This window comes from Gouania willdenowi, chromosome 21 (genome assembly GCF_900634775.1).
Source record: "Gouania willdenowi chromosome 21, fGouWil2.1, whole genome shotgun sequence".
NCBI lineage: Eukaryota > Metazoa > Chordata > Actinopteri > Blenniiformes > Gobiesocidae > Gouania > Gouania willdenowi.
Window position 1 is genome coordinate 38,919,344 of NC_041064.1, and position 26,141 is coordinate 38,945,484.

The window sequence follows — 26,141 nt, forward strand, 5'->3', positions numbered from 1 at the left end:
ATTATTCTGTTTGCTCCGAACGTTTCTTCTTTTCCTTTCTGTATAATCTGTTATTGTCATGCTGTGATTATTAAACTTTACATGGTTCTCCACCTTCATCACCTGATGATGATGGTTTGGAGCTTCATCTATTGATTGTTCTGTTTCTGCTCAGAAAGTGAACTACGTTACGCTCGCTGGAAGAAAGCTGTGCAGAAATCCATGAACTGGGAGACGAGCAGCAACGGTACGTTCTCACCCTCATTAGAATGTATATATAAATATAAAGGAAACTTTCCACAAGCTGAACTCGCAGATCTAAACCTTCTAGAAACACTTTTACTCTAGTATCTGTCCCTGTTTCTTATATTAACACAAAAAGTGAACTCACCTGAGACTGATTCACTAAAGGCTCAAACATACGCGTACTGGCTTTCATTAAAATCCTACATGTCCCATGATTCTTAGCGCTTCTCTGTAGTCCTTGAACTCCTGGGACGTGTGTTGCATCTGGTGGTGTGGATGGTGATGACAAAAAAAGGTGGTGTAAAAGAAATCTTCGGGACAACTGAATTGCAAAGGTCCAAAAACAGGGTGTCACAACCTGCTGAGAGCTGCTGGTCAGATTATTGCAAACTAAAGCATTTATATCTATATAGACAACAGAAAGGTCATCCTACAGGGTCATATCTCTAAATTTAATTCATCACTGTATATGGAATCACCTTGCTCGAGAAGTAGTTGGAGAAAAATACAACCTATCAATTAGTGAAACAGGGAGCTTGTTGTTTGACCCCCAAGTTTAAATATATCTCAATGATACACTGACTCAAAAATGAAGGCCTCTAAGCTCTTTGCTATGACGTATTGAAAACAGTTATATCCTTAGCTGAAAAGAGTATAAACCTTATATCGAGATGTTAAATACTTTGATACACTTCACGTGTTTTAAAGGTGTCGCTACTGTCGTGGATCATCTGCCAGTCTCTCCTCTAAGCTCGTATTCATCTCTGTTTTACCAAGAGGTGAAATACAGGTCGGTGTTATATTTAATGTGGGTCGATACAATGCTGGGCAGTGTTCCGTTTGACGCCAACTATGTGGAGAAGTCAGCGCAATCGTAAAAATTGAGTTTTGCATTTAATTGGCTTGGAGGACTGCGGGTGTACGCTCGAGTATGTGAGTTGTTAGTCGTTGGGTTAACGTGTTTGTTTCCTGCTACAGGTTCAGAGGCTGATCAGAGGAGGACATGGAACTGAAACTAAACTCACTTGAATCAGATCATTATGGTTTGGAATAGATTTTTTTCTGCAGACGTTTTAATGATTGAAACAAGTTTGTACTTCATAAAATGAGTGAAATGTAGTTTATCAGATTTCTGTATAAATCTGATATTTATAGCACTTTGTAATTTACATTAAATACCAATGACATTTAAACAGTCAAACACAGATCATTAGAATCATTGAAATAACACTTATATGAAGCATTTTTATTGTTTATTGGGGATCAATAACATGGAATAAAAGATTGATCAGTGATAATAAAACATCAGCGGGAAAACTGCCGACCATCTCCTTTTCCTTTGTTGACATGTTTGAAAATCTTGGACTTGTGTAAGTTCTTAGATTTTTGGTACCCAAAGCCACCACCGCCTCCTCGTTTCTGAATCTTCACTCCTTTACTGCTGTGGACGTCTGAAGAAACCAAGGGTTAAGGACAACAAAGCTTCTACATTCATTAATCTATCACGTCATACACTAAAGATCTTATAGAGCAACAATTTATCCACAAATGTTTCCAAAATCTCATCAATGACTAATGAAACAAGTGACATGGTTTAAAAAAATCAAAATATGTTCAGCTCTTTGATCTGCTGGTGATTCAGCACATTACATGCTGAGTCATAGGTTCTGCTTCACTTCCTGTTTTGATCATACAATCAGGATCATTGATCCACATTGATCTGTGTATATAGATACTTCCAGACATTGGAGAGGTCATATATTTTCATTGTAGTTAAACTTTAAAACTTTTTTTTTTAAATCACAAAAATACATTGTATGATTTTTAAATAATGAATTTGTATTTTATTGTATAAAATACGTATTCTCTCACAGACCTGTTAGTGTTTCTTTAAGAAGTTCTACTAAACTTCTTCTATTCTCCATTTTAAACCTGTATTAAATACATATACATATAAAAACATAACATCAGACTAACCACAACAACATGGACCAAAGAGTCTAAGAACACCAGAGAATAAATAGACCTGTACATGGATGGGTTACAAGACAATAAATCAGCAGCTTGGTGAGAAGAGATCAATTATTAGAAATGACTGTCTGTCTTCCTCAGTCTGGGGCTCCAAGATAGATCTCACCTGGTAAGGGATCAATGATAGATCAACAGTTTGAAATCAGCTCAGAACCACACGGGAGGAACTGGTCAATGACGTGAAGAGAGCTGGACCACAGTAACTAAAGGGTTAAAGTAACCCTAATCACATGTCTAGGCCCGACCAAAGTGACCAATAAACATCTGGATGATCCAGAGGAGACATGGGAGGAAGTCATGTGGTCAAATGAAACCAAAACAGAACTTTGTGGTTTAAACTCCACTCGCTGTGTTTGGGGGACGAAGAACGATGAGTACCATTCACAGTGAAGCATGGGGGTGGTAACATCATAGTTTGGGGCTGCTTTTCAGCAAAGGAGACAGGACGACTGACCGTAGTGAGGGGAGGATGGATGGGACATGACGTGTTTAGTCCAACAACCTCCTTTCAGCGAAAAACATGACAATGATTTAAACAGTCAGAACAACTATGGAGTCGCTCTGAGAACCATCTACAGACCTAAACCCAATAAAACCTCTATGAGAACCACCTGTGTCCATCCCAGCCTGTGATTGGCTGATCTGGTTAGATCTGTGAAGATCAGCAGGTCTGGTCCTGGTCAGTAGATGATGGAGACCACTGAGAGTTCCAGGGGCCACAGTGGGGGACAGTCACTGCTGTGGTATCTGTCATTGTGTCCTTGGGCAAGGCACTTCACCCACATTGTCTAGTGGTGGAAGGGGCCTATGGTTCACTATGGCAGCCTCACTTCTGTCAGTCTGCCCCAGGGCAGCTGTGGCTACAATAGTAGCTTACCACCACTAAGTGTGGAGGGAAAGAATAATGTCTTGATTCTGTAAAGTGACTGAGTGTCTATGATAGTGTTATATAAAATTGATGCATTATTATTATTATGATCTACAGATCTAGACCCAATAGAACATCTATGAGAACCATTTACAGTCCAAACATCTAATTCTAATAAAAGTTTCTGTACTAAAAATGAAGTTTCTTTTTTGTATTCTATCAAATACTTATTCTATGCAATAAAATGAAAATTATTTGAAAATCATACAATGTGTTTAAGTGGAATGTGTGTATATTCTATCTCACAGTTGAATTATTAATAATAATAATATTACCTATGATAAAAATAATCAACCCGTAACTGACAATATCTGAGAAAAGTATGATAATTCAAAACATTTCTGCTTGTTTCATGTAAATAATGTTCCAACATATGATTTAGATCAATAAATATAATAAAAACATATCTCAACACCAATTCTACCAATACATGTTTGATCTAAAACATTTTATATTATGTTTAACTTAGAAGCTTTGACTCTTTCAGTCTCTAAAACTGTGTTAGCTTCTCTATGAAGTGACGTAATAACGTCTGAAACCAAACCAAAGGATACTGAGGTCCACATATGGAGGGACTTTAAAGCCAAAGGACAGCGCCACCATGGGGAGGTTCAGGGTGTTGACGCTGTAGATCTGTTTGAGGGAGTGGGAATCGTAGGCCCTGACGTAGGACTTGTAGGCCTCCTGGGCCGACTTGTGCAGGTAGTAGTTCTTCTCAATCAGCTTCTCCAGCTGAGGACAGAGGTGGAGGTGAACTGGAGCAGGTCTGACCCCTAACCCTTACCTAGAACATGTCTGACCCCCAACCCCTACCTAGAACATGTCTGACCCCCAACCCCTACCTAGAACATGTCTGACCCCCAACCCTTACCTAGAACATGTCTGACCCCTAACCCCTACCTAGAACATGTCTGACCCCCAACCCTTACCTAGAACATGTCTGACCCCCAACCCTACCTAGAACATGTCTGACCCCTAACCCTTACCTAGAACATGTCTGACCCCAACCCTTACCTAGAACATGTCTGACCCCTAACCCTTACCTAGAACATGTCTGACCCCCAACCCCTACCTAGAACATGTCTGACCCCCAACCCCTACCTAGAACATGTCTGACCCCCAACCCTTACCTAGAACATGTCTGACCCCTAACCCCTACCTAGAACATGTCTGACCCCCAACCCTTACCTAGAACATGTCTGACCCCTAACCCCTACCTAGAACATGTCTGACCCCCAACCCTTACCTAGAACATGTCTGACCCCCAACCCTTACCTAGAACATGTCTGACCCCCAACCCTTACCTAGAACATGTCTGACCCCTAACCCTTACCTAGAACATGTCTGACCCCCAACCCTTACCTAGAACATGTCTGACCCCCAACCCTTACCTAGAACATGTCTGACCCCTAACCCTTACCTAGAACATGTCTGACCCCCAACCCTTACCTAGAACATGTCTGACCCCCAACCCTTACCTAGAACATGTCTGACCCCTAACCCTTACCTAGAACATGTCTGACCCCCAACCCTTACCTAGAACATGTCTGACCCCCAACCCTTACCTAGAACAGGTCTGACCCCCAACCCCTACCTAGAACATGTCTGACCCCTAACCCTTACCTAGAACATGTCTGACCCCCAACCCTTACCTAGAACATGTCTGACCCCCAACCCTTACCTAGAACATGTCTGACCCCCAACCCTTACCTAGAACATGTCTGACCCCTAACCCTTACCTAGAACATGTCTGACCCCCAACCCTTACCTAGAACATGTCTGACCCCCAACCCTTACCTAGAACATGTCTGACCCCTAACCCTTACCTAGAACATGTCTGACCCCCAACCCTTACCTAGAACATGTCTGACCCCCAACCCTTACCTAGAACAGGTCTGACCCCCAACCCCTACCTAGAACAGGTCTGACCCCTACCTGGAACAGGTCTGACCCCTGACCTTTACCTGGGACTGGATGTCAGAGATTTTGCTCCACGAAAACTCAAACTCGCTGAGTGGGACCTGCAGAGGACAGAGAGGAATGAGGACCGATCCAGTGAGAAGATGAAAACATGAGAATAAAACACAAATTGAGAACCTTGGCCTGTTTGAGGAAGCGCAGGAAGCCCAGCTCTTGGGGGCGGAGGATGAGGAGGGCGTGGCCACTGCCATCGATACCTCGGGCTGTCCGGCCCACCCTGTGGATGTACTCCTGTGGAGAGACACACCGTGAGCTCCCGGTCACACTGAGGGTCAAAGGGTCAGGGTACCTTGGGGTCGTCGGGGGGGTCATACTGAACAATCCAGTCCACCTCAGGGATGTCCAGACCTCGAGCTGCTACGTCTGTGCACAGCAGGATCCCAGAGTCAGCGTTGCAGAACTGGAAGAAGGTGGTGGTGCGTTTGGTCTGTTTCTGCTTTCCCTGTGACGTCAAACACACAGTTAACTCTGCTTCCTCAGCGGCATCTGTAGGAGTGGGAGCGCTTACATGGATGGCCATGACAGGAAGGTCAATGTAGTTGAGCAGCTCGTAGTGGAATTTGACCGACATACAAGACGAGAAGAACACCATCAGCTTCTTCTTACGGTTCTTCTTCAGGAAGGTGAAGAGCAGCAGGAAACGCTTCTCTGAGGGACAGACCACATAGCCCTAACCAGGGGTCAAAGGTCAAAGGTTAGAGACAGACCACATAGCCCTAACCAGGGGTCAAAGGTCAAAGGTTAGAGACAGACCACATAGCCCTAACCAGGGGTCAAAGGTCAAAGGTTAGAGACAGACCACATAGCCCTAACCAGGAGTCAAAGGTTAGAGACAGACCACATAGCCCTAACCAGGGGTCAAAGGTCAAAGGTTAGAGACAGACCACATAGCCCTAACCAGGGGTCAAAGGTCAAAGGTTAGAGACAGACCACATAGCCCTAACCAGGGGTCAAAGGTCAAAGGTTAGAGACAGACCACATAGCCCTAACCAGGGGTCAAAGGTCAAAGGTTAGACACAGACCACATAGCCCTAACCAGGAGTCAAAGGTTAGAGACAGACCACATAGCCCTAACCAGGGGTCAAAGGTTAGAGACAGACCACATAGCCCTAACCAGGGGTCAAAGGTCAAAGACGGACCACATAGCCCTGACCAGGGGTCAAAGGTCAGAGGTTTCCGGCTCACCTGCTCCAGTCCGTCCACTGTAGCCTTTTCTTTGTTGTCGTCCACTCCTACGTAGAGCGGCTCCTTCTTCAGGGAGATACGAGCCAGATCTTCTACCTTCCTGGTCTGAGTGGCTGAAAACAGCATGGTCTGTCTACGCTCTGCAAACAGCCAATAGGAAAGCATTGATCTTTATCAGCACAGATCTACATCAGCATAAACCTACATATGAGCACATAGATCTATATCAGAGCAAGAATTGTCACGATACCAAAATGAGTAACGATGATACGATACCAGACAAAGTATCACAGTTCAGGGTAATATCGTGATACTGAAGCCTTTTATTATTATTATTATTATTATGAACTGCAATGTATTTGAGTTAGAATTACTTAATTACTTATAGTGTTGTTTGGTGCATGATTAGAATACATGAACAAAAACATATTGGCAATTAAAAAAAAAAAACGAAAAAATTAAGTTAGAATTTATATGGTTGAAATTAAAAAAATAATCAGTTTCCTTTGCACAATAAGTTATGTTTAATATAAATAATCAACTTAGGATAATAAATCCACTGTCTTTAAATAAAAATAACTATTTGACAATAATGTTTTTTCTCCAACATAATAAACCATAGAGAACAAAATACAATAAACAGGAAGTGATTCCCTGAGAAAACTATATTTATGCATTTTCTGGATGACGTCACTGGTGTTTTATGAGATTGGATGTGATCCTCCTTTGTATGTGTATCATTTGTAAATATTGTTTGTACATTGTAAATATCTCTGTAAATAATAAAGATTGCTCCGAGTCTGTGCGGGAAACAAAAAAAAGTGTTCCTCCTTTGGCTTCTACAGCTGGTGACAGCGCCTGCACAGTAGATCTATTGCTTTAACGTCTCTGCCTCGTTTAAAGATAAAATAGTTCCAAATGGGACTTTTGGAGTTTGGTTTTTTGAGCAAAATTAGTGACGCCACTGACGACGAAGCCGCCGCCCCGGTGCTTCTGCCATGTGTTGTCTGGTGTTTGTGAATGTAAGACGTGCACACGTCCAGGTGAGACAGAACTTTAGCTTGTTTGTCTTCATGGAGTTAGTTCTGCCAGCAGAAACACAAACAGGAAATCAGCTACAGAGGGGCGGACCCAGCGTGCAGAAACAGCCTATCATATCTCTGGACATCACCAGCAACAGGCAAACAGCCAATCATTCAGCAGCTGTGGAGTTCGGTTGCCATGTTGGTATGTTTTCCAGTGAATAGCGTACAGTGAGTTTAGCCGCTATGTAGCAGAAACTGGTACCAGTAGTATCATAATCCACAGTAGTGCCGTCATGTAGAATTTATAGTAGGAACCGTTACAATTTGGCAACATGGTACCGTGGGTATCGTGCAACTATAATCAGAGCATAGACATATATCAAGAGCATAGATCTATATCGGACGTACTTGGCAGTAGTTTAATGATCTGTTTCAGCTCCTCTTCAAAGCCGACCTCTAGGATTCGATCGGCCTCATCGATGATCAAACACTGGAGGTTTTTAAACATGAATCCTGGCGTGTTCTACAGGACAAACATCCTCATTATTCTCTGTGTTCTGTGAGTAAAACTCATCATTTCTATTTGTCTATAACTTCTCACCTGCAGGTGGTCCAGCAGACGGCCGGGCGTGGCCACTAAGATATTAACGCCATTGGCCAGTTTCTGGGCCTCAGCGGAGCGGTTGCTGCCCCCCATGATCAGACCGTACGTGTGCACGTGGTGCGCCATCAGCTCCTTGAGCACGCCATACGTCTGCATGGCTAACTCACGTGTTGGAGAGAGGATGACCACAGCAGTACCTGAAACCAAAGGACCATTTAAAGGGGACAAAATCTAGCGTTTGCAGTGTTTTTGATCACATGAGGTAACTTGAGTGTCCACCAGCACAAAGTGAAATAAACCATCCAGTCGTTTGTTTGTGGTCTGTGTAAGTCTTCCAACAGACAAAAGTGCTCCGTTTCAAATTTTCTTAGTTTGTGACATCAGACTAAATCGGCTGAGTTGTCTCAAGTGGAAGAGAGGGGCGGGGAGAGGGGGTTGAAAATGGAGCCCTTTGAACCCTAACTCTGAATTATACAAGGTCATAAACCTCCACTTTTGCTTAATTCATGTTTTGACCAAACCCCAGCATTTAGACCATAGGGAACTGTTTTAAAAAGTGAAAAATGGGTATAATATTTAAAGTACAACAAACAACAATAACAAGGAGCTGTACTTTAGTAAACAACTTGTTTAAATATCTATAAACACATCAACTACAACCAGAGCTGGACCACATGGATCAATAGTTCTCATGATATAAACTCAATATATTTTTCTTAATAAAGTTTTAAAAGAAAAGCATCGGTGGGTGATAAAGTTATTTTTATTAAACTCCTGCAGCCTGAGGTCAACATGCACTAATCCAGCACATGGTCTCCTTAAGAAAGGAGGAGCCAAACAGTTTCGTGACTGCAGAGAAAAACACACAATTTTTCTGCTAATACACAATAGGGTTATTAAAATCATTAAAATGATCTAAAAATGATCAATAGATTCAATATTTTCACCAAAGTCTGAATATCTACTGAATTCAAAGATAAACTCTGACGGTGGATTTCTCTCTAACATCACACAGCACACACACACACACACACACACACACACACACACACACACACACACACACACACACACACACACACACACACACACACACACACACACACACACACACACACACACACACACACACACACACACACACACACACACACACACACACACACACACACACACACACACACACTACACTTCAGTGATAAACGTATTTAATATAAACGTTAATTACACCGTTACCTATCTCCATGTCACTAATGACACCACAGTGGGAAGAGAGGGACTCAAGACAAAACGTATATAGACACTTTATGGCGTCTTCAGGTCAATGACGTCGCCTCATTCATCCTAACACTGAGATCCTAAGAACACAGGATTCTGCTGCTTCATACGCTGTCACTCACCTCTCGGTCTCACTTCTACATACGTTGCCTAGGAAACGCCCAAACAGAGGCACATGTACGGTACCTGATGTTATACAATGTGTGATTACTCAGCTTTTCTTTAAATTACACTGTCTTATGCATCATTCAGTGAAGGAATGTCAAGGTATTTTGTTTTATATCATAAGAAACTGCTTTATTATTTTAATTAATACAATTATTTATTATAAAATGTATTAGTACGTAATGTGAGTGGGAGGGGCTTGGGCGAGAAGAACAGCTGTTTCTATGCCTGGTTACAGTGTGGGTAACATCTACAGGACAAACTCATGGTTAAAGTAAGATTTAGTTTTTTCTCAGTGAACATTGAGATGTTCTTATTCTTTTCTTTTTTTAGTAAATAGCACAGGATCTTTGAACACACTAAAAAACTTTAACTTCCGGACTTTGTCAGAGTTTATTTGTGATCCCACAACAACAATAATGGTGACGGTGTAATTAACGTTTTATAATGGATACATTCCTCACTTAAACTGTTTACATCACATTTCTCCTGTTTCCATAGTTACTGTGTCCTTAAATCATCACTCAACGTAGAGAACACACACTATTTTACGATTACTTGATTAATGTACTAATGAATCCACTAATCAGTGCGTTTCTCCTCCTCAGATGTGCTCACCATTCCTGGGCATGAACTTCAGCTTGTAGATGAGTTCTATGGACGGGATGAGGAACGCCAGAGTTTTACCACTTCCTGTTTTAGCTGCAGCCAGAATGTCTCTGTAACACAAACTTTAACTCACTCTACATCTAAAACGTGTTTATATAATAGAAGGAAACACAACATCTAAAACATGTTTATACAATAGAAGGAAACACTCTACATCTAAAACATGTTTCTATAGTAGATGTAAACCTACCTTCCCTCCAGCAGGGGGCAAATACTTTTGTGCTGGATCTCTGTCATGTGTTCAAAGCCCATGTCTTTCACTCCTTTCAGCGTGTTGTCGCTCACCAGCTCAGACAGAGACGCAAAAGATGTGTCCTCAAAGGCTCCTGGAACAGAGAGATCCACTGTGATCCAATGTGATCTACTGTGACCCCCCGATAACTACTGTGATCTACTAATTTATATTAACCTAAACAATAAACCTGATCAGATTCAGTAAACCATTGATCCCTGAGAGGAAATATGACTGACATTAATGCTGATCTCGTACATTTTTATACGACATAAATAATTAAAAATGAGCAGTCAGAATAATCAATATCACTACAACTTATATCTACCTTTTAATTGTATTTTACTTTATTTTTGACAAACATTTTGTTTAACTATGGGTTTTTTATTTATTTTGTAATATATATATTTTTTCTGAAAATAATTTAACAGAATTAAAAAATTAAAGTGGAAAACTTGGAATTTGGAAAAAAATAAAAGGGATTTATAGGTTAGCTGACGTTAGCACGGCTCAAAAAAGTTTAATAGTTTTTGCTGTTTACAAGTGTTAAATGTTGTACAACATTTCACTTAATTTAAAAATACTTTGTATACTGTTCAGAGTTTGTATTCTCAACTTGTCTAATACACAAAGTAATAAAATATGACAATGATATTAATAAGTAGACAATACGTGTATCATTTGTTTTTCATTATGTAACAAAAACATGAAAAATGAAAAAACACTCATTTGATATTTGTTTCTAAAACCAAAATGAAAAAACAGAAAACGCCTTGTTTTTCAAATTAAAGCTCTTTTGCTTCCGTACAGAAAATGAAAAACCAACACCTTTATTCGTTTTCTCAGTTACCGATTGGCCAAAGTATGTGACCCGGAAGTGTACTCTCATTCGACGCTAACGGCTATGCTAGGGTTAGAAAAGTCTTTTCACACTCTCGCTCTGGTTCAGTTCTTCTGCATGAGGTCAAAGGTCAGAGGAATAAACTCTCCATGGCTGACGGTGTAGGAAACTAGTCTGACAGAGATTTACATTATTTAACCCGTTACAGCGTTGATTATTTGAACATTTTTTACATAAATGTAGCATCAATCTCTGAGACAGAAAAACTGAGTTAGCTGCTAAAGCTAATGCTGCTAAAGCTAATGCTGCTAAAGCTAATGCTGCTAAAGCTAATGCTGCACACGAGCTGGAAATTCTGTTTTTTTTCCTGACTTTTCAAACTGTTTCAGCTGATGGTGTTACTCCAGTTCCTCTGGTGCATTTCCTTCAAATGTGTAAATGTAATAAAATAATATCTTAATAAAATAATCATGGATCTGGTTAGTGAATGGTGAACCTTGTAAATTTATCTTTTCACAGTGAGAACTCATACTGTCCTTTTCACATTCAGAAATATCACTTGTCTCATCAATAATAATAATAATAAATCATTTTATTTTTAAGTGCTTTTCAAAAACACTTTACAGTTGTTAAAATAACAACACAAGTCAGAAAAAGAAACCAACAACAATAAAGTAAATACATAATGTAAAACATGTTTCTATAATAGCTTGGGAGAGGAGTGTGTAAACACAGGAGGTCTGTAGCTTTAATACAGCTTCTCTCATTGGTTTATTAAAGATATGAGCATCAATCACAGGTAGAGTCTTAATTCACACGCTGCAGACACAGGTAGTGTTTTCATTAACCAGGGGTGGAGGTGAGGGGAGTGTGTAGCTTCATTCTGCTGCTGAGCTGCCTCATCAGTTTTTAAAAGTGCTCTGATTGGCCATAAGTGACATCAGCAGAAAACCCTGGCCCCTCCTCCAGTCTGAATATGTGTAATATTAATAATATAAACACTAACGATCTCTGGAATAACATTAAAAACGCTGTTAGGTTGGAAATATCAATAGAGTGAAGAAGCTTGTTGACGTTTATATACATCTCTACCTTTGACCGCCCCCACGTCACACACGCACAGTTCCAGAATGTGAAAAGGTTGATTGATGATAAAATCACTGCTTCTAACTGTGCATCAGAAACGTGTCCTTTTCACAGAACGTTCTCACGGACATTTAGAGACTCTAAGTGTTCCAGAGCTAATGATACCTCAGAATGTGCTCCGTATATTCCTTCAGTCCAGCTATGACACAGCTTGTGTTATCAGACATGTAACTGACACAGGTAACGCTTCACTTCCTGGTCACGTACTTTGGCCAATCGGAAATGGAGAAAACGAATAAAAGTGTTTTTTCATTTTCCGTTTTCTGTATCAAAGCAAAAGAGCTTGAATTTGAAAAACAAGGCGTTTTTCATTTTGGCTTTAGAAACAAATATCAAATAATGAGTGTTTTTTTCATTTTTCACGTTTTTGTTACATAATGAAAAACAAATGATACACGTATTGTAGACACTATGTTTACTACCTGTTAACCCAGAAGGTAATGCAGGCTCCTCCTCTTCCTCCTCAGGACCTGCAGATGTCTTTGATTGGTCAGGCTCCTCCTCTTCTTTCTCTTCCTCAGTTTTTGAGTTTTTTTCAGCTAAAAAAAACAATGAGGTCATTGAACATGTTTCTACAGTAATTAAATTATAAATTAAACTACAAACACTGTTAGCGCTGGGCAATGATTCAATCATGTTGATTAAAAGTTGAGGTAATAATGTATTGATCACAATGAGTACATTTATTATTTTAATATAATTAATCTATCGATTAATTGACTAATCTAACTAATAATTTTCAGTTAATAATTATTTATTATGACTTAATGTAACTAGTATTTACACAAGGATATAAAACCATCTCGTTAACATTTCAATATTTACTAAACATTTGACACTTGAATACGTGTAAATGATTACATTGAAGAGCCTCAGCACACACACATATTAGGAGAGGGCGTTAAGAGAGAGGTCATTTAGGTTAGAGAGGGTCCCATTCCTCTCTCTAACACTCCCTCTATGTCTGCTTCTTCCCTTGTGTGTTTGCTCCTGTTCTCCTTCTGGCTTTTGTCTTGCAGGTCCGTGGGATCCTCAGTGTGGAGTTACAGAGTCTCAACAACTCTGTCTCCACCCTTTCCTCTGCACACACCCAACACAGCATAACGTGGATGGCTGTTCATCATAGGAATGGGATCCACACAAGGTTCCTGCTGCTTAACAGAAGGTTTTCCTTGCCGCCATGATGAATTCATGTTGGGTGTGGGATACATATGTACAGTGGGGCAAAAAAGTATTTAGTCAGCCACCAATTGTGAAAGTTCTCCCACTTAAAATGATGACAGAGTCTGTAATTTCCATCATAGGTTCACTTCAACTGTGAGAGACAGAATGTGAAAAAAAAATCCAGGAATTCATATTGTAGGAATTTTAAAGAATTTATTTGTAAATTATGGTGGAAAATAAGTATCTGGTCAATAACAAAAATTCAACTCAATACTTTGTAATATAACCTTTGTTGGCAATAACAGAGGTCAAACGATTACTATAGGTCTTTACCAGGTTTGCACACACAGTAGCTGGTATTTTGGCCCATTCCTTCATGCAGATCTTCTCGAGAGCAGTGATGTTTTGGGGCTGTTGCCGAGCAACACGGACTTTCAACTCCCTCCACAGATTTTCTCTGGGGTTGAGGTCTGGAGACTGGCTAGGCCACTCCAGGACTTTCAAATGCTTCTTACAGAGCCACTCCTTCATTGCCCGGGCGGTGTGTTTGGGATCATTGTCATGCTGGAAGACCCAGCCACGTTTCATCTTCAAAGCTCTCACTGATGGAAGGAGGTTTTGGCTCAAAATCTCACGATACATGGCCCCATTCATTCTTTCCTTAACACGGATCAGTCGTCCTGTCCCCTTAGCAGAAAAACAGCCCCAAAGCATGATGTTTCCACCCCCATGCTTCACAGTAGGTATGGTGTTCTTGGGATGCAACTCAGTATTCTTCTTCCTCCAAACACGACGAGTTGAGTTTATACCAAAAAGTTCTATTTTGGTTTCATCTGACCACATGACATTCTCCCAATCCTCTGCTGTATCATCCATGTGCTCTCTGGCAAACTTCAGACGGGCCTGGACATGCACTGGCTTAAGCAGGAGGACACGTCTGGTACTGCAGGATTTGAGTCCCTGATGGCGTAGTGTGTTACTGATGGTAACCTTTGTTACTTTGGTCCCAGCTCTCTGCAGGTCATTCACCAGGATCATTTTGACCCCACGGGGTGAGATCTTGGAGCCCCAGATGGAGGGAGATTATCAGTGTCTTGTATGTCTTCCATTTTCTGATAATTGCTCCCACAGTTGATTTTTTCACACCAAGCTGTTTACCTATTGTAGATTCACTCTACCCAGTCTGGTGCAGGTCTACAATTCTTTTCCTGGTGTCCTTTGACAGCTCTTTGGTCTTGGCCATAGTGGAGTTTGGAGTCTGACTGTTTGAGGTTGTGGACAGGTGTGTTTTATACTGATAACCAGTTCAAACAGGTTCCATTAATACAGGTAACGAGTGGAGGAGGAGCTTCTTAAAGAAGAAGTTACAGGTCTGTGAGAGACAGAGATCTTTCTTGTTTGAAGTGACCAAATACTTATTTTCCACCATAATTTACAAATAAATTCTTTAAAATTCCTACAATGTGAATTCCTGGATTTTTTTTTCATATTCTGTCTCTCACAGTTGAAGTGTATTTATGATGAAAATTACAGACCTCTGTCATCATTTTAAGTGGGAGAACTTGCACAATTGGTGGCTGACTAAATACTTTTTTGCCCCATTGTATGTGTATATACGTATATATGCATATGTGTGTATCCATAAAATGAAGAGTCCGTCCTTAAGACTGCTCTACTGTAAAGTGTCTTGAGATACCATTGGTTATGATTTGGCGCTATACAAATAAAAGATTGATTGATATTTAACACTTGATCAGTTCATTGATCCTCAACTAAAGTTTATCCATTATTACATTTAATATTGACAGACAAACTAAAACATCTGAAATCATTTTTTTGATAGGTCAATCATTTTTCTGTTTTTAAGCGCATATTTTGGACGTCTATTTTAATGTTGCTGATTTAATGTCCACTATGACCACATTGATAAATCGACAAAATCAATAATATTGACTGCAGAAATTCGTCATCGCAGATTTTATATCATTGACGTGTCGTTTAATCTTGTAAATTATTTTATGCTACAGTACCTGCTAAACAGAGTCTGTAACAGTGTATTTATAATTAGAACAATAAATATCAAATGTCTTCTTTAAAGCTTTTCTTTTGCACTTTAAAATATTTATATATTGTTTGTTAAATAAATATAGATGTTTTTCTTAATGTGACGAATAATCGTGATCATTATTTTAGCCGCAATCATGGAAACATAAAATGGATTAAGTAAATTTAGCCATAGTTAATTAGATGGATTATATATAAATTAATTAGATGGATTATATATAAATTAATTAGATGGATTATATATAAATCAATTAGATGGATTATATATAAATTAATTAGATGGATTATATATAAATTAATTAGATGGATTATATATAAGTCAATTAGATGGATTATATATAAATCAATTAGATGGATTATATATAAATCAATTAGATGGATTATATATAAATTAATTAGATGGATTATATATAAATTAATTAGATGGATTATATATAAATTAATTAGATGGATTATATATAAGTTAATTAGATGGATTATATATAAATTAATTAGATGGATTATATATAAATTAATTAGATGGATTATATATAAGTCAATTAGATGGATTATATATAAATCAATTAGATGGATTATATATAAATCAATTAGATGGATTATATATAAATTAATTAGATGGATTATATATAAATTAATTAAATGGATTATATATAAATTAATTAAATGGATTATATATAAATTAATTAGATGGATTATATATAAATTAATTAGATGGATTATATATAAATTAATTAGATGGATTATATATAAGTTAATTAGATGGATTATGTGAGTGAATGTTACCTGGTGCCGACACAGAGTCACTCAGTTTTCTCTTCTTCTTCTTCTTCTTCTTCTGAGGGGGAGGAGTTGGTGTCTCTGTGCTTTCATCAGCCTGGTTCTTCTTCTCTGCTATATTAATGGATGGTGTTGAACACACATCCTCCTGGACTCCATTTTCTATAAAATTAAAAAGCTGATTAACACGTCGTTCATCCCGTTAAAAACAAACCATGGTCTAATTTAAACCAACCAAAAAAAAAAAAAAACACTGAATATGTGAGAGACCAAAATAAAAGCTTTTACATTTATGTAATGTCTGATCACAGATATACACATATACCAAATACCTGTGTTTCCTTTATGTTATAACATATCAACGACATCATCATTGAACATCTCTTTTTCATCTGTAAATAATGATGTTCTTCTACAACCAAACTAATGTGTAATATCACTCATACGCATCGTAAAACCCCACTTACATACACACACACATATATATATATATTATCTTGACCAATATCTATTATTGTTATAATATCCATTTTTACTTTTTATTATTTATTTTATTTTTAATGTTCATTTTATGTTTGCCCTAATTTTTTCTTCTGCATCTGTACTCAGCTTTCTGCTGTAAAACAAAGGAAAAATGTTTTATTAATTAGCACAAATAACATGTTAAAAATAATATATACCTGCAGCACATTGTGTAGCATTTGTGTTTTCTAATTAAATAATTATTTTATTGTTTCACACAATTCATTATTTTCATTGATTTGATGAAAGCAGTTAATGAATCAGATTCTCACAGGTTCTAATCTAATCTTTAACGGTGGGATGTTGATCACATCTCCTCATGGAGGGGTTCAATATAAACTAATGTCATGTATGTACCTGTACATATGATTATATATCTTTAAATCAATTAAGAAGTGAAAAGTGGCCAAGTTATCAATACGGACATTTCTGTTCATAAGTAAAAAAAACTTTAGAAAGACAGAATGTATGTATTTTAAACACTATTAAAAACTAGAAGCAGGCATGTAAATTACTAAATATAAAAAATGAATGTGTACATGATCCTGACTTCATACCAAATAAGTCTGACAAAATATTAGATTTGTGGGTCAACAAAAGGCTAAAAACATACAATTAATTACAAACAATACAATAGATTAATTTGAAACAATAGCTGCAACTTATGAACGAATTTGAGTTTTTACAGCTAAGACGTTACCGTACGCAACATGCATGGATGAATGAAATGACAAATTAAATATTACAGTATTAGGTCCAAAATAGAAAGAAAGCTAAAGAAAATCTAATTTATAAAATATTACAAAAGCAATGTTTAATTCTTTTTTCCCCATTTTTCTCAAACCTTATTTTCAATTAGACGTTAGCAACGTTAGCATTGAGGTAAAGGAATGTGAGCATGAAAAATACTCTGTACATTAAATACAGAATATGATTCTTAATGTCCTACAAAGAGGTAGAAAATGTACTGATAGATCTTTGAACTAAAAGAAAAGCTGAAATGAGAAAACATGTACTATTAGTAATAAACAAAGTGGATTTTCTACTTTTTAATAATTTGTGTGTTGAAGCTTTGAAGCAGGCGATAAAAACATGGAAACAACAAATCTCATCAAAAATAAATCTTTGGTTTAGAACCGTACAGCAAACTTTAGATGATGAAAAAAAATAACATTAAAAATTAGAAACAACTTGCAAAACATGAATAAAATTTACTCTGAAAATAGACAAAGTAGACTTAACAATTACATAACTTCATCAAAAGATGTGTGACAAAACACTTTATTTATCCTTTTTTCTGTTTTGTGTTATATATATATATATATATAATGCAGTGTACTTTGATGACATTCTGTTGTTGATTAATACAATAAAGTATTAAACAGTAAAATGCAGTATAAAACAATCTAAGGTGGTTTATATATGATGTTAAGTTTTTAACACTTTAAACACCAAAGAGAGAAAAAGAAGTAGAAAATATTGGATTTATTTACAATAATTTCAGATTTAAACAACTGGTATATCAGATCACAGCACCTCTATGTAAACATCCCTATCACCTCAATATATATTAAATATATAATAAATATTTACTTAAGACAATAAAATAAGTCACTGAGCAATTTTACCGCAGTAATTATCTCCCTTTCTTAAGGAAAATATGGTTAAAAACCGTAAACCGTTTTAAATATAAACTTTGGTCGCACCGCCCAGCACTATATTGTCATCTTATATCGTCTGTACACATTGGCCACAGATGTTGATCCAGTTGTTTTAAGTAGCTACTTTAAATCGTGCTGCGAGATGCTAGCTAGCTTAGCATTAGAACCGTGTGGCCTGAAACAAATAAAAGTGAATAATTTCATCAGAATCACAAACCTGTCTCATCCTCGTCCTTCTCCAGACTCACTAATTTACGCTGTTTGTTCTTCTCGTTTCTTTTCTGGATCTTTTTACGGAGAAGTTTCATCTGAAGATCCGCCATGTTACCGCAGCACACGTGTGTATAATCCTAGGACCCCAGAGGGACGGCTGAGCTGCTGCCTGACTGAAAGAAAAAAAAAAACTCCGCTTCTTCTTCTATGGTGTTTTATGGCGGTTGGCATCCTGATAGTTGCATTTACCATAGACATTATATAGGAGGGACACGTCTACACTGTTTAATTTTTTAAAAACGTCACAGATGTAGATATGATAGAAGGTGTTTGGACAAATAAAAAATGCTGGTTTTACCACTTAACCCTTAATCTCTACACCCACATCCTTGAATATTTCAGTTCTTTAGCTACAATAATTAATAATGATGATATAATGTAATAATATGAATATGAATAATAATATGAATAGCAATAATAATAATAATAATACAATGAAAATACCACAAAATATAATATAAAGTATTAATTAATTATAAGTATTAATAATAAAAAAAAATACAATAATATGAGAATATAATGATAATTATAAGAATAGCAATAACAATAATACAGTAGTAGTACAATTATACAATAATAATATTAATTGTCACATGCAATGTATAGCCTTAAGCAATGTTGTCAATAAAAACCTGAGCACATCTGAACGTTTTCTGGGTTCCTTTTGTTTTATTTCTATCTATCTATCTATCTATCTATCTATCTATCTATATCTCTATCTATCTATCTATCTATCTATCTATCTATCTATATCTCTATCTATCTATCTATCTATCTATATCTCTATCTATCTATCTATATCTCTATCTATCTATCTATCTATGTATCTATCTATCTATCTATCTATCTATCTATCTATGTATCATCATGTCTGACGTTTGTTACAAACAAAACCTCGTGAAAATGTCTTTAGAATTGAGTGATTTATGATAACTTTAATAGTGTAAACACGTCATTCCTCTATAGACATAATACACTGTAGGAGCGATTGCCACCGGTCCAAGATGGCCGCCCTGTTGACGTACCGCTCTAGTGGGCGGGGCAGTCGATGCGGCGTCTACGTATAAAATGTCTATGGCATTTACCGCCACCTACTGGTTCTTCTTCTTCTTCTTCTTGTTGAATTTATTGGCGGTTGGAAATCAAAGGAATTGTGCATTTCCGCCACCTACTGGTAAGAAACGGTTACAGTATGTTTACAACACATGTATAACTTAGGAAAATAATAATAAAATCCTCTCTATCAACTTTATTTGTCTAAGATACTGATATAAAATCTTATAACATTTACTGTCTGACTGTTTTTACAGAATATCAATTATATCCAGATCTTCGTTGAGATCTAATTAACTGTCTTTCTGCTTCAAACCTTGTTCACGGCATAAAAACATGTTCAACTGTTTCCTGTTGTTCACAGTATTCACACACACACCACTCATGCTTTGACAATTTGAATCACGTATTTTTTAATCCACAGTTCCCAAATCTTAGTCTTGTTTATTACTGTTTCACATCTTCTATTTAAAGGTGCAGTCCGCAACTGTCATAAGGCTTTTCCACCAAGAGCACAGGGTTTTTTCGTTTGGAGCTATAGTTGGAGCTAGAGCTGCTTCAGAGCTACTCCTGTTTAGCTGAAGAACCGGTTTCAGCCGAACAACTCTACCCGTCTTCATCGGAGTCACAGAAATCTGCGACAACGTTTGTGAACACAGGTAATTATCAAAGACTTTTTATATCTTAACAATGACGGTGTTAGTGTTAGCCTTTGCTAAGCTACTTAGCTTCAACTACGCATGCATAAGTACAGCAGATAAAGGCAATAAGTTGATTTTGGTATGTTTGTTTATCATTATAGATGCTCTTAAATAGGGACCAACCGATATGGGGTTTTTTAGGGCCGATACCGATTTTTTTCCCATCAGCCTTAGCCAATGACCGATAAAAACTGCCGATTTCCTTGAGCCGATACGACTTTTGCTTCCTCAATATACATCATAAAAATTACACAATGATTATAACAAATGCTACAAGTCTCAATTAAAAAAAAAGAACATTTATGGAAATTAACAAAGGTGAGGTAGAATGACACCAAGTAAAACATATTAAACAAATAATAAAAACAGGTGATGTAGAACAAGAACAAGTAAAAACTAGAACTGCAAGCAGTTATGAAAGGGGGCCAAGCCTTCCCGCGCGACTCGGCCCCCAGGTTTCGCGGAGCCCTTGGAAGTACGTCATGAAGGATGACGAGCTCGTGGCGAGCGTCAGGACACAGACCAACGTGTCGTTTACTGTGAACAGGTGGATATGAAGTTTATGAAGATGTGATTTAAAGTGTGAAAGTTACAGACCAAAATGCATTTGCACCCATTTTAGCGCCACCTAGTGGTGCACTTTTTGGTATGTGTGATCTGTGTGATCTTCTATGGTTACCCTGTAAATTTCACAGCCCTCAACATAAAACTTCAGCTGAAATAAAGGTTTGTTTATTTATATGTTGTGTAGTAATAACCAGTGTTTGGAATAACGGCATTTAAAATAACAGCGTTTGTTTTTCAGTAATGAGGTAATCTAACTAATTACTTTTTATGCTGTTACAACGTCGTTATCGTTACTGAACGTTAAATGTGGTGCGTTACATGTATTGATTAAATAAACTGTTAATCTGAAAGCTTCCCTGGATTCTGACTCAGCTGTAGTGAGGAGGTGGGTAAGAAACAAGATGAGAGATTATGATTGGCTAAGGCGACGTACCAGCACACACACGCACACACACACACGCACACACACACACGCACACACACACACACGCACACACACACACACACGCGACACACACACGCGACACACACACGCACACACACACACGCACACACACACACGCACACACACACACACGCACACACACACACGCACACACACACACACGCACACACACACACGCACACACACACACACACACTCACAGACACACAGACACACAGACACACAGACACACAGACACACAGACACACAGACACACACACACACACACACACAGACACACAGACACACACACACACACACACACATACACACCGACACACAGACACACACACACACACACACACACACACACAGACACAGACACAGACACAGACACACACACACACACACACACACACACACACACACAGACACACACACACACACACACACACACACACACACACTACAGATGTGATGACTCAGCAGAGATGGTGAGCGTGGAACAATCTGATGAAAAGTTGTTATTTTTAAGGTAACGATACAAACACTACTTTATATTAATTATGATCAAAGACAAGAACGTACATGTGAAGTGTTCATTATATCCAGGAGTGAAGACTTTGTCCACATCTGTTGTAAACAACTATAATTTAATGAAACACCTCACAATGACACACATCTAAAAAATATGAATTATTTGACATAAAACAACTGCAACAGTAACGCAAATAGTTACTGTCATTGGTAATAAATTACTTTTATTATAGAGTAATTTAGTTACTAACTCAGTTACTTTTTAGAACAAGTAGTGATTATTTATAACTAATTACTTTATTAAAATAACGTTCCCAACACTGGTTATAAGCCACGCCAACTTTGACCAATCGCGATTAACTTCGAGAAACGGTCCCAGGAGCGACCCAAGGTCATACCCACCAAATTTGATAAAAATCGGTGCCATTTAGGAGATATGTATTTCTCATAACTGCAGTGCCCCCTAGAGGCCTAATTTGAAGAACTGAAGAAAGGAGGAAAAATTGTGAAAACTTGGACCAGAGGCTGCAGGAGAAGAAAATGGAAAACCCGTTCTAATCGAAAGGATGGAAGACCTGGAAAAATACGAATGAGGTACCTAAACGACAAGAACACTGATAGAAATTATGGATTTGGAAAGAATCACTAATAATCATCCACAACATCATCAACATCAACAACGGGAGATTAATCAAGTAGACGAAGTGGACCCAAATAACTTTTCACATTGGAAACAATACACGAACTGTCATTACTACACAGAGAATGACTTCAAAGTGGAAAATAAGAAGGAAAAAGGTCTGTCACTTATTCACTGTAATTGTCGGAGTATGTATGCAAATTTTGAAGACATTAAGGATTACATCTCTACTTTGTATAGGTTTGACATAATAGCACTATCAGAAACTTGGCTGAAAGAAAAAAAAGGCATGGAGTTTATGATAAAAGGATATAAATTTGTCTATAAGAACAGATTATATAAGCCAGGAGGAGGTGTAGCACTATTCATAAAAGAAAATATAGAGATGGAGATTATAGAGTCTTTGAGTTTAACTGTGGAAGAAGTAATGGAATGTATAACAGTGAAAATTACAAGTCCAGAGGGACGTAAGATAATAATCTGTTGTTTGTATCGTGCACCTGACTGTAAAATAGACATATTTAATGAGAAATTAACTAAAATGATAGAATAAATTAAAAATAAGAGATTACTGATATGTGGAGACTTCAATATAAACATTTTAAATCCTTTAAAAAATACACACATTGAAGACTTTACTAATTACATGTACACAAATGGATTAAAACCTCTCATAACGCAACCAACCAGAATTAATAAACACAGCTCAACACTGATAGACAACATCTTCACAAACATACAAAACACAGATCTAAAGAGTGGTATATTAATAAATGACATCTCTGGTAAATGTTAAATGGACATGATTTATATAGAGCTTTATCACCACTGAAACAGTCTCAAAGCTCTTTACATATCAGCTCATTCACCCAATCACTCTCACATTCACACACCAGTGGGACAGGACTGACATGCAAGGTACTAGTCGACCACTGGGAGCAACTTAGGGTTCAGTGTCTTGCCCAAGGACACTTCGACACATAGTCAGGTACTCGGATCGAACCCCCAACCTCTCGATCAGAAGACGACCCTCTACCACCTGAACCACGGTCGCCTCTGATCATTTACCAATATTTATGATACTAAACACAAAAGAGAAGAAGAACCGTGAAAATCATAACACACAGACATACAGAAGACTGGAAGGAGAAAAACAACTAGAAAACTTTAAACAACAGATAAAAAGAGAGACGGAGAGTGTTTTCAAGGAAGGAGATGTAGATACAGCATATGACACATTTACAGACACAATAACAACAATATACGATAAATGCTGCCCTTTGAAACAAATAACAATCAAAAGTAAAACAAACAACGTACCATGGATTAATAAGAAAATAGCCAACGTATGCAAAAAGAAAAACATATTATATAAAAAATATATAACAGAAAAAACATTAAAAGCAGAAGTACGTTATAAAAAATACAGAAACAAAGTTAATAATTTACTAAGAGAAAAAAAAGAGAATATTATGAAAAACAATTAAAAGAGAATAAAAACAAAAACAAAAAATTGTGGGAAATTATAAACACCATAACCATGCGCAAAAGCAAAGAAAAAAATGCAGACCATTTTATAATAAACAATGTAAAAGAATACAATAAAAACATAATAGCACAAGAACTCAACAGTTTTTTCATAAATACTGGAAAAGACATAGAGAAAGGGATTAATCAACACCCAACACTTAAATGGAACCATTATGACAATGAGAAGAAAGACATTGATAAGTACCTTGTACTTGAAGAAGTAACAGAAGCAGAGATGGACAGAATAATCACTACCTGTACCTCAAAAAAATCCAGAGACGTTAATAATCTAACTATGAGTCTAATAAAAACCATAACAGCTGAAATAACCCCGCCATTAACACATATAAGTAATCTCTCATTTAAGAATGGTGTTTTCCCAGAAAAGATGAAAATTGCAAAAATCAGACCGATTTACAAGGGTGGAGAAAAATGTAATTTCACTAATTATCGACCTATATCAATATTACCACAATTATCAAAAATTCTGGAAAAACTGTTTATGAACAGACTCGACAAATTTATAGAAGACAATAATATACTACATGAAGGACAATATGGATTTAGAAAAGGACGTTCAACAGCAATGGCTATAATTGACATCACGGAGAATATAAGAGAAGCTTTAGAAAAAAAACTATTTGTATTCGGAATTTTTCTGGACCTAAAAAAAGCCTTTGACACAATTAATCATGATATTCTAGAAGAAAAACTTCAAAATTACAGAATAAAGCACAACACCTTAAAATGGATTAAAAGCTATATGACAAATAGGAAACAATATGTTGACTTTGAAGAACACACATCAAAATGCCAAACCATACAATGTGGTGTTCCACAGGGTTCAATTTTAGGGCCAAAACTGTTCATTTTATACATAAACGACATTTTCAAAGTCTCAAATTGCCTCAAACTAACGTTGTTTGCAGATGACACAACCATTCTATGATCAGGTAAAGACATTAAAACTCTAATAGAGTCAACAAATGAGGAACTATTAAAAATTCAAACATGGTTAGATGTAAATAAACTAGCCCTAAACGTCAGTAAAACAAAATTCATCAAATTCGGAAAGAGAAAAATAACAGGAGAAATAAGACTGAAACTAAACATGGAAATAATAGAAGAAGTAAAAGAATATAGGGCACTAGGAGTGTGGATGGACGACAAGCTGACCTGGAAAAAACATATACAAATAGTCAAAAACAAAGTTGCCAAAAGCAGTTACATCCTATGGAAGCTTCAACAAATCCTACATACCAAATCACTTAAAACAATCTATTCTTCACTCATAGCATCGCACTTAAACTACTGCTCCGAAATATGGGGTAATAACTACAAAACGTATCTTGAACCACTATTTAAACTACAAAAAAAAGCTATAAGAATTTTACATAAAGTACCACACAACACACACACAAACGATTTATTTGAGAAGGCAAAATACCTAAAACTGCAAGAAATAATACACTATAACACACAAATACACGCATTTAGGGCTTCATCTAATAAACTACCACATCAAATACAAAAACGTTTCACATACAATCAAAATTCCTACGACTTCAGACATAATAATGTGTTCAGACCAGACAGGGTTAAATCAAATCTTGCCGTAACACATAGTATATAGAGCCATGTGTATAGAGCCATGAACCTCTGGAACAGCTTTGACGCAGAGACACAACAATCCGATAATCTGAAAGGATTTAAGGAGAAAACACGGAGGATATTTCTACACACATACAGATCTCAAGTCAACTCTTCATCGAACTCTACAGCGACGACATGGAACTCATCAACTGGTCATTGAGCGCCAACGACAAAATCTTCACGACGGAGAACACATCACATAAAAAAGGACAAAAAAAAAAAAAGAGACGTTAATGAAAAGATGAAATTCTGGTGTGAAGAAGATG

At 37.2% G+C, this 26,141-nt stretch overlaps 2 protein-coding genes across 4 annotated transcripts in view; one reads left to right on the top strand and one right to left on the bottom strand.

The window, feature by feature from the left end:
• LOC114455235 (glycerol kinase-like) overlaps positions 1 to 8,119 on the top strand; it is a 71,230-nt gene extending 63,111 nt beyond the window's left edge. For 2 of the 3 annotated variants that reach the window (XM_028436335.1, XM_028436337.1), the window contains 2 exons: positions 155 to 226; positions 7,982 to 8,119. In XM_028436335.1, coding sequence (XP_028292136.1) covers positions 155 to 226; positions 7,982 to 8,022 — 113 coding nt within the window. In that variant the 3' untranslated portion in view covers positions 8,023 to 8,119. Of the gene's footprint in view, positions 1 to 154; positions 227 to 1,203; positions 2,099 to 7,981 lie in introns of those variants that run through there. The other variant, XM_028436336.1, reaches the window with a different exon arrangement.
• On the bottom strand, positions 1,464 to 18,878 carry ddx18 (DEAD (Asp-Glu-Ala-Asp) box polypeptide 18). Its single transcript, XM_028436334.1, has 14 exons — positions 18,715 to 18,878; positions 16,321 to 16,476; positions 12,732 to 12,848; positions 10,281 to 10,416; positions 10,040 to 10,140; positions 7,976 to 8,175; positions 7,783 to 7,897; positions 6,350 to 6,489; positions 5,673 to 5,834; positions 5,454 to 5,606; positions 5,282 to 5,395; positions 5,149 to 5,205; positions 3,739 to 3,916; positions 1,464 to 1,676 (listed from the first exon to the last, which is right to left on the bottom strand). Exons 1-14 carry the CDS (start codon positions 18,818 to 18,820, stop codon positions 1,531 to 1,533), a joined length of 1,881 nt encoding a protein of 626 aa, XP_028292135.1. The 5' UTR covers positions 18,821 to 18,878; the 3' UTR covers positions 1,464 to 1,530.
• Positions 18,879 to 26,141: the final 7,263 nt, after the last annotated feature.